This window comes from Trachymyrmex cornetzi, unplaced genomic scaffold (genome assembly GCF_001594075.2).
Source record: "Trachymyrmex cornetzi isolate Tcor2-1 unplaced genomic scaffold, Tcor1.1 scaffold579, whole genome shotgun sequence".
NCBI lineage: Eukaryota > Metazoa > Arthropoda > Insecta > Hymenoptera > Formicidae > Trachymyrmex > Trachymyrmex cornetzi.
Window position 1 is genome coordinate 1,489,205 of NW_017299892.1, and position 15,725 is coordinate 1,504,929.

At 32.6% G+C, this 15,725-nt stretch overlaps 1 protein-coding gene across 4 annotated transcripts; it reads left to right on the forward strand.

Annotated features, from left to right (window-relative positions):
• Window positions 1-1,129: 1,129 nt before the first annotated feature.
• jdp (DnaJ domain-containing protein) lies at window positions 1,130-14,013 on the forward strand. Of its 4 annotated transcripts, XM_018515516.1 has the most exons (6): window positions 1,130-1,248; window positions 2,466-2,712; window positions 4,766-4,867; window positions 4,983-5,099; window positions 5,639-5,834; window positions 13,922-14,013. In XM_018515516.1, exons 2-6 carry the CDS (start codon window positions 2,629-2,631, stop codon window positions 13,996-13,998), a joined length of 576 nt encoding a protein of 191 aa, XP_018371018.1. In that variant the 5' UTR covers window positions 1,130-1,248; window positions 2,466-2,628; the 3' UTR covers window positions 13,999-14,013. The 4 variants fall into 4 exon arrangements, with proteins under 4 accessions (XP_018371018.1, XP_018371017.1, XP_018371020.1 ...); XM_018515515.1 differs by lacking the exon at window positions 1,130-1,248 and having other exon boundaries at window positions 2,385-2,712; XM_018515518.1 differs by lacking the exons at window positions 1,130-1,248; window positions 13,922-14,013 and adding an exon at window positions 12,195-12,320 and having other exon boundaries at window positions 2,386-2,712.
• Window positions 14,014-15,725: the final 1,712 nt, after the last annotated feature.

Genomic DNA, 15,725 nt, shown 5'->3' on the forward strand with positions numbered 1-15,725 from the left:
TTTTTTGTTGGCAAAATTTACTACTTTATTAAGAAATATTTTCATTCCGTCATGGTGACATCGTAAATCGAGGAAATATTGTCACAAAAAATTTTTCCTAAATTTGACCATTTTACTTTTGAGCAACTTTAGGTATAATATAACCAGCTTCATGATATAGGCGCCTGACACGTGTCGGCCAAATGGTTGTACGGTTTTTCAAACTAATGAATGCTGTGCACCTCTATTTTTCTTTTTCGCATTATATTCATTGTGCATTGAAATTTCACAATATGGCCTGCGTGGCTTGAGCTATACATATGTGTATCTTTTATAATATTAATATATATACATATATATAGTAATAATATATAATTTTAAATATATTTTTTAATATAATGTGCAACTATCTCGCGAAAAAATATTGATTAAATACAAGAAGATTTATTTGTAAATAAATATTAAAATAAACATTATTTAAAATTATTTCTTATTTATGCGTATGTAAAATTGCTGAATTTTATTATTTATCGTTAGCTGCAGAAAATGCGCCGGAGAGTTTGAAAAAGTAACATTAGTAGTTGTAAATGAAAGTGCCGGCGACTGTTTTGTCGTCTTCATGCAGAAGCAAGAATGCATAATTGATCCATACATTCATTCACGTTTCGACGTGTCTCTCCCGTTTGCCTCTTCTTGCGATTCTTCAAAGAATTTGAATTTCCAATCAAGAGTTTCCGCGTCCCAACGGCAAACATTCGTGCTTAGCGTGTCTCGCATATAAATCGAATTTCTTTGGGTGACAAATATATAAATAGTAGAAGAATATATATGACAATCTATCAGACAGAAGTAATTTACACTTAATATTCTTATATTTCTCTATAACAAATTAATGTCATGCGATTCAGTGCAGCGTTGGTTAGATATGTCTCGTTACTTCCACTGGCTCGATGGCGCTCGATAAAATTCAATCTCAATGAACAACAATTGGTTCTCGATTATAGAAATACCAGAGAATGAATAAGTCGCACTACTTAATCTCGCTTCCACGGTCGGTAAAGTAGCAATATACATATAGAGGTTCAAGGTTATTTAACCGCGAGTGAAAGCCGCGAGTCTCCAGAGTCTTGTGGCGGGACGGGAGTCTCCAGAGTCTTGCGGAGCTGAATGTTTCATGGTGCTCTTTGCAACGCGTGCGACCGCGTGTACTCCGAAGCGAAACGTTACCTGCTGTCTCGTTGCGGAGGATCGGGACTGGTCTTCGTGCCCGTAAGTGCTCCTCCACGCACGTCTTCTCGAAAGAAGAAGATTTTGTAGAACGATGGCCGTTAGCCTCAAAAGCCATCTCAAGACTCTCAGCGATAACGGTGCTTATGTAAGAGCAAATACGTGATCGTTATGTTGTCGGCATCATTTATTGGCAAGCATTGATAAACGCGTTTTATTCCGAGTCGATTTCGTATTTAAAATGCGCTTGAACAAATATGCGTGCATTAATGTAATTTCCTGGGATTCTCTCCGTCTCACTTTCTCTTTTTCTCTCTTTTTCTCATGAAAACGAAGATAAAACATTATTAATTAAATTTCTCATACCACACATTTTTTTGCTGTTATATTAAATAAAAGTTCCTAGAAATTCCTCCCTACCTGCAATATTAATATCACTTTCACGGAATAACAACACGTAATATATTGCGGTTCATAATAAAGCACTAAAGATTAATCTTTCAGAGATAATTCATGTATTGGAAAATACTTTTGGAAATTTTACAAAACTTTTGCCGAAGAATGACGCAATGGACAACTGCGATTGTACGTAGAGTTTATAATCACTTTTTTTAAAATTTATGCATTTACTCGCTCTACGAAATGACCTTCGCTCTGCGGATGGCTAGGTGCGTGGCGCAAGAGAAGGCGCAGAATTAAATCGCACTTTTAACTCAATATCGAGAGGAAAATGAGTTTTCCTACAAAGTTCTGGTTCGAAGAAACGGGTAGTAAGAAGCCTTATTTCAATGTACATTGAGCAAGAGATTCCACAATTTCTCGCGGTAATTTTATTGCTCCTTTAACGTTATAATTGTGTATAATAATTGCGACTGGGAAACTTGCTCGAAAAATATCGCTTTAAATTCACTTCGATATTTTTAGTTCAAGGAATGGGATACGAATTCGAAGAATAATGAATTATGTAAAAATTTTAAAGGGGATAAAGATGATTTTAGCATCTCTTTTTGAGACAGGGCGAATACGGGACGCAAGGGTGAATAGTAAGCCGCAACTGCGCAATGGTGCGAATTGCGCGTTTTGTAACGAGGGTGCCGGCTCGGGATGGCGAGTACGCAGTCGCGCGAGATTCCCCGGGAATCGGGTCTTTCCGGGTCTGCGACACGGTTTTCCCTTGACTCGGTTCACTTTGGCGTCCGAGGTAGTCGACGACGCGACGGCGACGTTCACGGACTAATTTGCTCGCTCTCTCGCAACAGGTGACGGAATCTCGACTGGTTGGGTTTGAAAAGCGACGAGAGATCTTCAACGAGAAGTCCGGATAGCGGCTGCGACCTTTTTTCGCGTGCAAACGCCCTCGTGGAATCTCTAAGGGAGCAGGGTGGTAAGAGAACGTCAGGGGATTTCGGAAGGAGTCGCGAAATGAGTGTCGAGGACGCCATCAATTACTCTCCCAGCGAGGAGGAGGACTATTACGCTCTGTTATCTTGCGACGAGTCTTCCACGGTGAGACCCAGCACGTTGAAAGGAATTTTTATTACGCCTTATGAAATCTGTGTCTCTGTTATGGACTGATCACTATAGTGCAGCACACTTTGAATTTTATGCCATGTTGACCGATGCATATTCATAAATAAGAAAAAACCTTGAAAAACTAAGTCACTTACTATGAAGGCGAAATTAAATTTCTAAAAAATTAAAGCTCTTTTTTTCTATCTTTCTGTTGGTCTTGTTGGATCTGCTAGATGAATTATAAATTAAATTAGCGTATTTTCTGAAGCGGCTTGTTGTTCTGTGAGAAATGTTGGCTTTCGAACTATTCAGGCTACGTCGCGTGGGTTTTGGATAATTAAGTCAAGTTAATTATTTTCTGTTTTCATCCTTACGCGCTTAACAGGAAATTTCCTTTAAGTTAATTAGTGTCCGTCAATATTAGTGCATTCAGGCTATTGTACGTTGCTATTTGAACTATTATTTTAGGTGAATTATGTCTGCCTTTCGAAGAATTGAAGATAATTTTCATTTTTTTTTTAATTCATTATGAAATGAAGGCAGTTATTATTTCTGACTATCAAATTATTCGTAATGTAGGCGTCACCTAATGAAGTTTTCATGTTTGAAATATTTGCGTTAAGAAATGAGTCCATCATGGAAATTGTATTAATTTAGTTAGAAAGATATCATCTTTTAAAGTTAATATGAAATAAAATATGAAGTAAAAGAGAATGTAAAGATTATATATTTAGAAAAAAAAAATACTATTCAATTACTTATCCAATCATTATCTTAATTATTTCAAATGATTATAAAATCAATTAATATTAATTTTAATTTAATTATTGAACTAATAATTAATTTTAATTAAAATTTGATTCTTGAACTCTGCGTTGTACAACAATTTCTCAGAATGCTTATTTATTGATAGAAATTTAATTTCGAATTATAACTATTATATTTTATTTATCTATTATATTACAAATTCTATTATAGTTTAATTCATGAAAGTTTCACATTATTAAAGTATAAAATTCATAGACACAATAATCTGAAAATTTCATTTATTATAACGCATTTGTACTGAGGCATTTAACGATACGTATACAAAATTAATTTTCTACATCTGTACTGAAATGATTAAATTAAATGTCGAGGTGCTTCTGTAATAATTAGATCCCAGAAGAAAATTGCAATTTAAACTCGTCATTAATTGAATTCTCGATCAACACAATTATGTGTAGTTGCATCTGCTCCTAGTTTACAGTACGTTGCAGTAGTGCACAACAATATTCGTGCTGAAATTAAATTAATCTTGTGTCATATCGAGTGCGAAATTATCTTGATAGATTTAAACGCTTTCGTTATTTTATACGCCATTTTATCCAACAAAAAAACTTTGGTAATGTACAAGAAAATCATATTTGTTACGATATTAGGAAATGTAATTCGATCGTATTTAAAACGGACTGTAAATTTTAACATCTTACTTACAATATTTATTTGATTGTGCATTTTATAGCAATAGTAATAGATATTGAAAGATTTAATAGAGATATACGATGAAAAGGTTGCTTGCCTTTTAACTCTCCAGTTTACATTTTATTATCTTGGTCGAGAATTGTCGATAAGAATTTCGTTCTCAATCGATATATCACGTAAGCGTGTTCATGACATTTTGTTTTCATCAACGAGACACTACGAACGTGACATTACTGCAGAACAATCGAGAGATATCCAGACAATCTATGTGTTTACAAATCAATTTAATATCTCTCTCATGATATATTTTAACGAAAATATATAAATTAAAAATGTCGAAAATTTCTTCCATAAAAGCTTTATATTTGTAATTAAAGTTCAAAGTTTATTCTGTAAAATCTCGTTATAAATAATATATACTCTTTAATAAATTTGATACGTTTTGTATCATTTTCATTTAACTCGTATTAAATGAAAAAAACAGAACAACAGGAAAATATATAATCTCGAAATAAAAATAGATTAATTTCTATTCTTGCAATTGGATAAATGTAGATAGTTTTTATTCAATTTTAAAAATTAGGTCGAGCAGATTACAGCAGAATACAAGGTATTAGCTCTTCAGTATCATCCGGACAAGAACGATGGTGACAAGGAGGCCGAAAAGAAATTTCAACAACTAAAGGTACGCCTCTTACACAGGAAAAAGTTAATTAACTTTAATCGGTTTGTAGTATAATGGATTTCTTTAAGCGCGTAAACAAAAAGAGAACTTTGATATTTTCCATTTTATATCGTAGTATGCAAAAGAGGTTCTATGCGATCCTGAAAAGAGAAGCAATTATGATAAATGGCGGAATAGTGGTATCAAAATCAGTTACAAACAATGGGTCGGCATGAAGGAGCATGTGCAGCAGGTGAGGCGCAATAATTAATGCATCTATTATTTATTTTGGACGGTAAATTGCAGTTTATTACAATATAATTTGTTTGTTTTTCATATATGTTGGGAAAAAATAATTTTTTTTTATCAATCAGTTTCTCGCTCAATGGAGCGAGCTTGTGAAACGTGTCAATTCTTTTTTGCAAATTTATAATTTTAAACAGCTGTTATAAAATTCTCATTCAAGATGTAGAAAAATCATAAATTATAGATATTAAATAGCTATTTATGTTAAAAGGAGAATTTTTGGATATATTTCAATAATTTTTATATCGAAAGTATAGTAATTTATCTCGACTGTTTCGTATATCAAAAGAAGTGATTTTATATGAATCTCCAGTCTTTTTCTAAGCTTTCTTCTTCAAATTGTAGATTGTTTCATCAATTTCAACTAATTTCTCTCTCACTGAAAATGGAGGAGCGATCTGTAACAGCAATGAGGGACCAAAGGCCTTTAATTTCACATTCTATGCTATGTTTTGTGAAGTTAACCGGATCTTCTTCTGTTTGTAGACTATGCATTGGAGCACACCGAAGACAAAGGACAGAATGCTGCCGGATGCGACCGAAGAGGCAGGTGGTTCACCAGCTCACCTCAAAGGTCACTCTACAAATGCGCACAGGAGGGCTTCGGAGGGTGGTGCCATGAATCTCTACTACCGTTCTGGCCATGGCGTCCCGTTCTATCAGGAGTCCAACGAGGTTGTCAGTAAGTTTCGCAATTACGAGATTTAAAAGGTCTCCAACGTAATTCTCAGAACCGATTCCATTATACCGGATGCCCTTATGACAACAGGAACATGTTGCATTAGACAAATATCTACCTGTATATGAGTGTACGAGGCGTTGGTCGGATCGCGTTGGCGTGTGCATACATCCATTCCTCATAAAATGGCGAGTTGAGAGAGACGCATGAGTTTCATCGCTCGTCATCGAGCAATTTGTCATGTTTCTTTCCACCCCGTTTACATGCGATCTTGCAATCAAGAGACTTTTATTGTTGTTGCGTCACTCCTATTAAACTGCGAACGTGATGGTCTATCGTCGATATAACGTCGACAAAATGAACGAAGATATTTTTTCGAGAAGACTTCGCGGAAGCAATAAATCTTTCTATTGTACAATTTTCTATTTTTTCAATTTGGGTCAGACGCTTCGCGAATTGTTTTTTCGTTGTTCAATGCATGCCAACTCGATGCAACAAACCACCTTGGTACACGTGTATGTACGTGCTCGCGATTGTGCGTACGTATGTGTCGCCTTCAGATTTATATTTTGTTATACTATACTAAGCACGACGAGAGGAAAGGATCGAGGAATGCGGGTGGAGGACGTTTGGTATCATTTAAATTCCCTTTCTGAAGTCTCCCGATTAAACGTCCGACTAAATATTATAAATCGAGCTTCTCTCGATCGCGCATTCTATGTGTGTCTCTTGATCTTACGAGATGTTTAGCGACAAGAGTTAAACGATGTAGTGTCAAGGGCAGTATATAGTTTTATCTGTGATCCCGCGAATGAATTTTCCGCTAGTGGTTAACTGGTCGTTTCAATCGTAAACACACTGGAAAGAAATACTTAGGCGTCTGTTAAAGAAAAACGCTATTTGTGAATTCAACATTCACAATAACAGAATTTCATTATTATGCGATTATCATACGTAATTTAAATATTAATTAATATATAATTGGTTTCCATCAGATAGCCGTTGCTTTCGATGTGACTTATACGCGTCTTTATTGACTAAAAATACCGACTTTAAATGTCACATATCCAAAATGCGGTTACAAGATTGGGATGGTGGAATTGCAAAATGATTGAAATCCCGGACCACAAACATTGCAAACGTCGAATTTATTAGATATGATGTTTTAATGGAAAGACGTAACTAAATATATAGCTCTATCAAAATGTAAGATAAAAATATATAATATATAAAAGTAGAATAGTTTATATTAAACTGTTATATCTAAACTGTTATCTAAAGTGAAATGTCTATATATTAGTATATATTTTGTAAGTGTTGCTGTCGATTCTGTGAAACTGTCCTAGGTATTGACGTTTCCAACGTTTCTCTCCGATTATTTGTTTGATCGCTACGGTATTAATTCAGGGATTTATCTAATTCCACGAAACATTAGATTAACGTTTCGTAGAATAAGCATAAGTATTTCTTTCCATAATGGAACAGATCGACGATGGCGCACTTGTACCTGTGTCCAATGTCAAACGCAAGATACATCATTCTTCTCTGACCAATTGCGACGGCTCTTCTCCATTCCGTTAAATGATCATACGCGCGTGCGAATTAGCAGCGTTTTATCTCTTTAAAACTGAGAGTTGAAACTGGTGAGGTTTTGGCGATTCATTTTTCGACATTATAATGATACAAAAGCAAAAGAAAGTTATTTTGTGCGTTCACAGTGTCGAAAAGTGAATTTGCTTGAAATTATTTCGGTTTGAACTTCTGAGAAAAACGATAACATTCTCGGTGGATTACACCTACTTTACGAAAATTACACATCATATTTTTACATTCCGACGCATTTGCGTCTTCTCTACGTTCGATGCAGCAGTCGAGACAATTCGTCGGTGAATTGCGTTTGACATATAATTGAGAATGCCTATTTATAATCGATAATGAATATAATAACTTAATGACAGTTAATCCTGGATGTGTCGATGTGTATAATCTTAGAATAATGCGATAAACGTTTTCTCAAGGGAGTTTATCCCTCATTTAAATTAATGACAGAGTTAATAATGCCTTTCAGTTTCGCTTTAGGTATTTCCTAGTCGAGCGCATTGTATTTAGATATCCATGCATTATAAATCCGAGCTACTACATTTAACAGTTCGACACTATTAAATTTTTGACATGCGTAAAAGATGAAATACAGTAAAAGAAATAAGTAATCGATGAAAATACAGTTTAATGAAAATATTCAGATATAATGTGTTCGATCTGGAAATGTTTGAATGAATGAAACTGCAAGACTTTAATGAGGTTAATGTACATCTTGCCTGACTCGATCAATTTTCCACTTCACAAAAATAATGTGAGTTTTCGCATCCTTCGTCAAAGTCCAAAACATATCGCAGGTCCATTTCGTCTTTCCAAAATCGTTGAATAAATCAAAGGCTAATCTTGCATCTACACAAGTTCAGTAGAAATGGCTAACAAACGACTAGTAAATATCAGTGTAGGAAGGCAAAATCAATATCAGCAACGAATCCAATGACATTTTTTTACTCTAATTTTAGGCTACTAGGTTAATTCTTTTTTTTAGGTATATAAATTCTTCCGATAGAAAAGATATATCTATGCATCGCTTCGGTGATATAATTTACTTTTTTCTGTAAGTCCTTTCTAGATAAGCACACAGTGATGTCTGAATTATGAAATCAAATTATCGAAAAACATTCGTATCTTTCTCAAGGATTTAAATTTTCCTAATTTGATCCTAAATGTTAGATCCGTGAAAGGATTCGTTGTTGACTGCAACTAATTCTTGATGTTACACATACGCAGAGTCGGAGTAAGGAAATAGGTCAAGTCATTACTTGTTTACCTTGTCGAGTATCGAATCTCTATTCTGATCAAACGTTTCCGAAAAGGATATTTTTAGAACCGAGAAATAGAAAATGGAGTACAACAGCGAAAAAATGAATAAGGAAAAAGAACTAAGAAGCTACAGAGAAGAATAACAGTAAGGGAAATATGTGAAATTGCAACTTACATAGGATATTTTTCGAATTTCGTGGACTCGAAAACCTTCCGCTTTCTTTTGCTATCGCTTCCATTCTCTTTTTACTTTTCTTAGATTCTTTGTTGAGAGACCTAAGAAAATATCTTGCTGCTCGACTTGTTTCCCTATCGGCTCTGTGCAAGCCTGACGTTAGTGCGCGGTCAATCGAATTAGTCGAACATATATAAGCGTCTGCTAGCGCTTCATATAGGATTTGCCACGCGATCGATCCTTCTCTACACATCTCTTACGAGACGACGGATGCACAGTTAAATTTAATGACATATCTGCGACAAGTGAATCGCGTTTGATTACGCTACAAACCAACACTGTTGAATCTATCGTATATCCGAATTTATCTATCTTAAATAATGAAAGGGTGTTACCAATTTCTCAAATTTTTACAAATTTAACTGTCTTGAAAACGAAACTTTACAAAAAAACATTATGTATTACAGTTTTGATCCATTTTTTAAATACTTGTATGCTGTTTATACAAAATATATAAATTGAAATATTCTATCGGTAATTTGCCATAATGGCTGACATTGTAACAGAAATATCTAAAATGGATTTTTAATATCTCTAATCTTTCATAATTTTTGGATGGTATTTGTCAGGAGATTCTTTCGTGAAGTTGAGATTGAAGCTTTATTCGGACAAAAGGATAAAAATTGGACAAAAGTTGGATGAGCAAGTCACAAAAAGTTTTAATCTCGTCGCGAAAGCGACGACCAAGTTTAGATTAGGTAAAACGGCATCGGGCAACGGTATCGAGCGTTTCTAAAATTCCTCCAGTTTAGTTTGATTTCTTTAAGCGAAGAACATGGCAATTAGATTGATAAGATGTAAAGATAAATGAGGAATTTGAAAAAAATGTAGAAGTCAAATATTATACTTCTGACAATATTTTTATGTTAGAAAAAAATAGAAAATATATTATTATTTGTTGGAAAATATTAGCGTAATTTTGTGCATACGTGTGCATGGAAAATAATAAATAAAAACTTGATTCGGTTATTATTCTCTCAAGTTAAACGAGCAAGATTAATTGTGAACATGTTAGAACTAAATTAAAATAACATTGATCAAAATGAACAAAGAAGTCGGTTTAATTTTAGCATTCTTTTAACAATATTATTTTGTGAGAAAAGTTGGACAAGAAGATTGCAGAAGATTTCATGTACTCTTAAAAAGTTTTCCATTTTCTAATAAAGACGAGAATGAGGTCGACAATGTCTATAGCCGATCTATATAATGCCCGCTGCTGTTGAAAGTCTATTGGACCACCCTGTATCTATACCTATATTTTTCTAGCCGGGCCCGTGGATTTTGGCCCGTGAAACGTTGTTTATATGACTATATTCACTATATCATACATACCTATTTGTCGTTTACGATTGACCTGTCGCAAGCGCCTGAGGGAAAGGTCGAAGTCTGTTCAAACGCCTATCAGTACGATGCTCACGATCGAAGAATCCGATATGTTCCTTTTACGTTACTACACGCGCGTTTACGATACCGTCATTGGACAAGATGGAACTTGCACGTTCCCTTAAAAGCAAAATAAGAGAAAAAGCTTATTTTTCTTCACAGGATTCTATGATCAATTGAAGACCTGAAGTCTAAAGCATTTTTCAATTTCAGCACAGATAATTAATTACAATTGTATAAATTTTTATCTAGACATATAACAGAATTTTACATTAATTTAAAAAAACCGAGCTTTTTCGCTCTATTATATAATATAGACTTAGTGAATAGTGAAAAAATAGTGAAAGAAACATCTATATTCTAAATCCTTATATTATATACTATATAATAATTTATTATAAATTTTTAAAGAATTTAGACAAGATTTTGGAATTAGCATGATTTAAAATTGAAAATTTTTAGTTAAATTAAAGAAAAATTATATTGAACGCCGCTTTTTAAGCTTTCAATATTTTTCTAATAAAGTTTTAAATAAAAATTCAAAGTATATTGTACATTAAGTTGTTGAAAAACTTGTTTGCTTTCGCATTTGTAAATAGCAGATCGTTAATGCCGTTTATTAGTAGCCGTTTTAAAACTGATTATGCAACGTTAATTATGTTATCTAACATTTGCGTAAAGAAATCGATAACTGTCTTCTATTTTAATATCTACGACTATAATGATCGTAGACGCCAAATGCTTTGAACAATTAATTATAAAAGCATAAGATATAAATTGTAGTTGTATATTAATAATAATGGCGGAAACTTTCTTTTTATGTGTCGATGAATTGATGAAAGCAAACTGATAAAACACAAAGATATTCAATTGCAGTTTCTATACATAAATCTTCAAGAATATTACTTTCACTGATTAAAAATTAACGATGAAAGATTAGCATTTGTAATATAATTTTATTTACATATCACTTGACTAATTATTTAATAATTACGTAATCAGTACTGTAATTATACATATATAGCAGGTATAAAAGTTAGAGTACAAATTGTTAAATGATAAAAAAAGTCCGAGTTTGTTAAAAATGATTGTTTAAAGAAATATAATTATTACTGTTAAAATATACACGAAATAGCTTAGTCAATCATGTATCTTGAGCAACTTACTAATTGGTAAACAGGATTTTCGATCGTTCTCACCAGTCGTCAAGTTTTTTGCGTGCATGGTAGTATGGATGAAATTATAGATTGTGTGTAAATGTCTATATGCAGTTAAATGCGTAATCAAATACATATGTTGTATATTCGTCTCGCGCTGGTCGATGCGGCGATGTATTACTCGTACCAATAAAAAATTCAATAAATATGTTTAATTATGAAATACTCTTCGTATTTTAATAATTTTTAACGTTTTATGATAATGTCTCGCGATAACAGATAACATTCTGCTAATCATGGCATGTCAAAAATTAATATTCACACGACAAGTAATTATTAAACAATTATTTAGATAAGTGTAAATTACTTTTAAAGTTAATACGTATATAGTATGTATTTCGATTTCTCTTCGTAGAAAATAAAATAGATGTATAGAGATTGACAATATATATATATATATTTTTTTACAATCATTTTATAATTTGTATTTTTTGTAGTTGAAATATTTTGAAACAAATTTTATACTTTTATTATTTGTATTTTTTAATTACATTTTTTATGATGTTCTTACAGTCTAAATATGAAATATATTGCTCTATGTAACATAAATTTGTAATCCTGTTAGAATTTGAAGTAATTTATTAATTTTATTTGTCTAATTTCCCTAACGTAACTCGTTAGGGAAATTAGCCGTTTACAGGTTAATCGGATGATGTTACTATGTTACAGCAGTATGCTGTTAATTGTCAAGCTGCAGATAACAATGTGATTATTACTTTATCCCCTATTATTCCGCTGCACGTTTCCTAGTAGAATGGAAGGTAATGTCTCTCAATATGTACATTTTCGACTATTAAAGCAAAATTAATATTTATAAATACAATTAATTGATTTATACGTAACTAACAAAATCTTCTTTAATTACATATGTAGCTGATTTAAAGGTTATTTAACGAAAGATATCTGTAACGTAGATAAAATTAAAAAAAAATATTAGATAATATGAAATGGCGTTTTAGAGAAATTTAGATTTTTTCTTTTTACCTTTTTTCTTGTTCGTTTAAACTAGAAATGTATGTAAATAAAAACATTTTGCAAAAACCTAGAAATAAACTTGCAGATCGTTATTGATTTGAATAATTTGCGGTTTTTTTTTCAGTTTGCTCTTTTTGTTTCTATCGATTGTGTTCAATTTTGCGTATACTGTTTTCGTAAGTTGTACGAGACAAACTTTGTATTTTCCATATAAAATACGCGAGGCCCAGCTCGTCGCGTCGGATGATTGGGAACTGGAGCGAAACATTTGCTTCTCGCTTCGAAGGCTTCTCCGTAATTTCAATCGTTTATCTGACAGCTGCTTTTAGTTTGATTTTTGTTTATACATATATCATGTAAACTATATCTAAAAAGCGTGATGGATGATATTTTAGACGCGTGTCAATTTTAACTAAGTTAAAATTGATACGCGTTTAAAATATCACATGTCTAAACTAAGTTTTCCTCTTTTAATCACCTTTTCTTTAATCATGTGCAGAAAGTTTAAACAATGTCTGTAAAAATTTAACTAAATAATTGATAAACATTAACTGAATAGATAGAGGTAAAATTTTTTTTCGCATTATACTTCAAACTTTTGAATAAAAAACTATTCGTTTAGTGCGAGTGAATGCGTGATATGTGCGAACTATTAATCATTTGGTATATATTTGATATGTTTGTCTCTCTTTTATATGTGAATAAAGTTTGAACATTCAAAAACATCCGGAGATATCTTTTACCAGCCGTCCATCAGGACCCTTTGGGATCGTATTTCGCTGTGTACCAGTTTCCGTATAAATCTATTCTTTCATTCGCGTCAAGGGACGCATATAAATACCACTCCACCCGTCCACGTACTGCATAGAACGCACATCCCTCCACTGAACTGCAAACAGCCCTTTGAATGCCATTATCCTGCCTACGTTGTTACTACTTAACGTTCGCAAGTGTGGCTGCGTTAGATAACGAGAGCCTGGCCGTTGTTCCCGATCGGTTTTGCCTGACAACGGCTGTCTGTCGGGACGATGTGAGTCTGTGTGTCAATTTAAACTTTGACCTACCAGCACCATTCCGCGCCGTTTACCATAGACCCACCTACGCCTCTCTCTGTAACCTTCGTCCACTATCGCCAAATTATTTTGCTCGAATAGAATTTAATGTATCTCTTTTGTACATCTTTCGGATGTAATTATCTCAGCGCAGAAGAAGAAGAAGAGATATGACTACGGAACAAACGATCATTTTTTGAAATACTTTTTAAAGAGATTTTTCAAAAATAATAAATAGATAGAATGAATAGATTATACGTCAAATAAATTATATTTGAGCTGGATGTGCTATTTATTTAAATAATAGTTGTTTATACTCGTTTGATTAAGTAATACTGCTATAGTTTTTCTCCTCGTTTTCGAGAACAGTTGCCTCTACGAGATACCGTGATGAGCTTTGCTACGTTAATCTGTATCGACACAGCGGAAGAGAAATACGCAACTAGGAAGGAGGGCAAATCGATATCATCGCTCTCCCGTGAGTCTCTGTACATATGGAGAGGAGAGTAAGCGTTATATATTGTACATATATACTTGTGGTACAGCTCTGTGAGAAGTTGCGTTTTCGAGCTTTATGGTAGACGTTAACGCATCTCAACAATACTGCAGAAAAAATATCTTCTTTTTAATTATCATTATCTTCATTATTATCTTCATTATTATTATCGTTATTATTCTCACTAACTTCTTTTTTCCTCCTCTCTTTTTTAAATACATATTTTTTTTTGAATACAATGTTTTTCTATTACTTGTCTTTCTGTGTTTTTCTTTTATTTGAAAAATTTTGGAAATATATTTGTAAAAATTTGAGATTCTAAGGTGATGTATTTGCTTGTGTGTGAAACGTCACCTAGGTTGATTTCTGTTTTTTAAAACCTCGTGGCACTGTTGATAAAATCAAACAAGAATTGAGAGAGTAATTCAATAAGATATTATCGACAATTTTATGAAAATTCTTATGATTGCTAAAAATTTAGTTATTATTTATAGGTAGTTGAAAATTTTATATCAATAGTTAATATATTGTTAAAATCTTTAATAAATTATCTCTGAAACTTTATTAGTATTTATAATAATATTTCATCGTCGATGAGCAACGACTCTTCCCGTACTGTGACGTCCTCTTGATAAACTGCGACGAGTGAGAAGCTATAAGCCAACCGCGTGAACATGAATGATAACAACTAAAAAATATAATTGCGTAAAAGTATATAACATATTGTTAAAAAATGTGTATGAATGGTTATGAAATATCAAAATTAGTTATGCAATTATTTAAACATTGAATTATTGGTAACATAGCGATTTCAAACTATCACCAAGCTCATTCAATATTTCGATAAGCATTTCAGGTCTTTGAAGGATCGATATGAGCACCGACGGATGATATAAAGACCTCTAATTTTACAAGAGTTGTGCAGCTTTGAAAAATTTTGCAACAAACATAGTAAGCGAAAACAAATGTTTAAATTTTCGAGTGTGTTAAAAAAAATTTCAAATTAATTTTTACAAATTTGAAAACTTACTGAAATTTTTATTTTATCCAAACTGAGAATAACATTCGAAATTCAATAGTTTTATTAGCTTTAATTACAAAATACAATCTTAAAGATATCCAAAATGTATATATATTTTTAAGAATTTTTGTATAGCTTGAGTTTTAACTAAAAAAGATAAAAAAATGTATAAGATAATATGCTCGAAATAATTATCGGCTTATCAGTAACCATACATGAATGAAATATATATAAAATATCTTTATAGTATAATTATAATATAAGTAAAGATTTAATATAAGCAAGACAAAAGTTTTTTTTACTTTAAAATTACTATTAGAAATACATATATTTGATAATTTTTATGTTTCGATAATTTTGAATTCATCGCGAAGAAATTTTAATACTTGATATATCATTTACAAGATTTTTCTTTTTAAATCTTACGGCAAGAGTTTCATCTTGTTCACAATTATTAGAATCGGACTGTGCTCCGGATCGATACTGATTCTCTGTCGTCTCTTGGCGACGGATACCTTGCGTAAGCCGTAAAGCCTTAAGAAATTGACTAACCACAATTGAATATGAGAAAAATAATCGACTGTGATTGGTCAATTTCTTACAGCTTACGGCCTTCTAAAGCAAGGTTGTCGACAAGGTAATAGTTTTTTTACTGA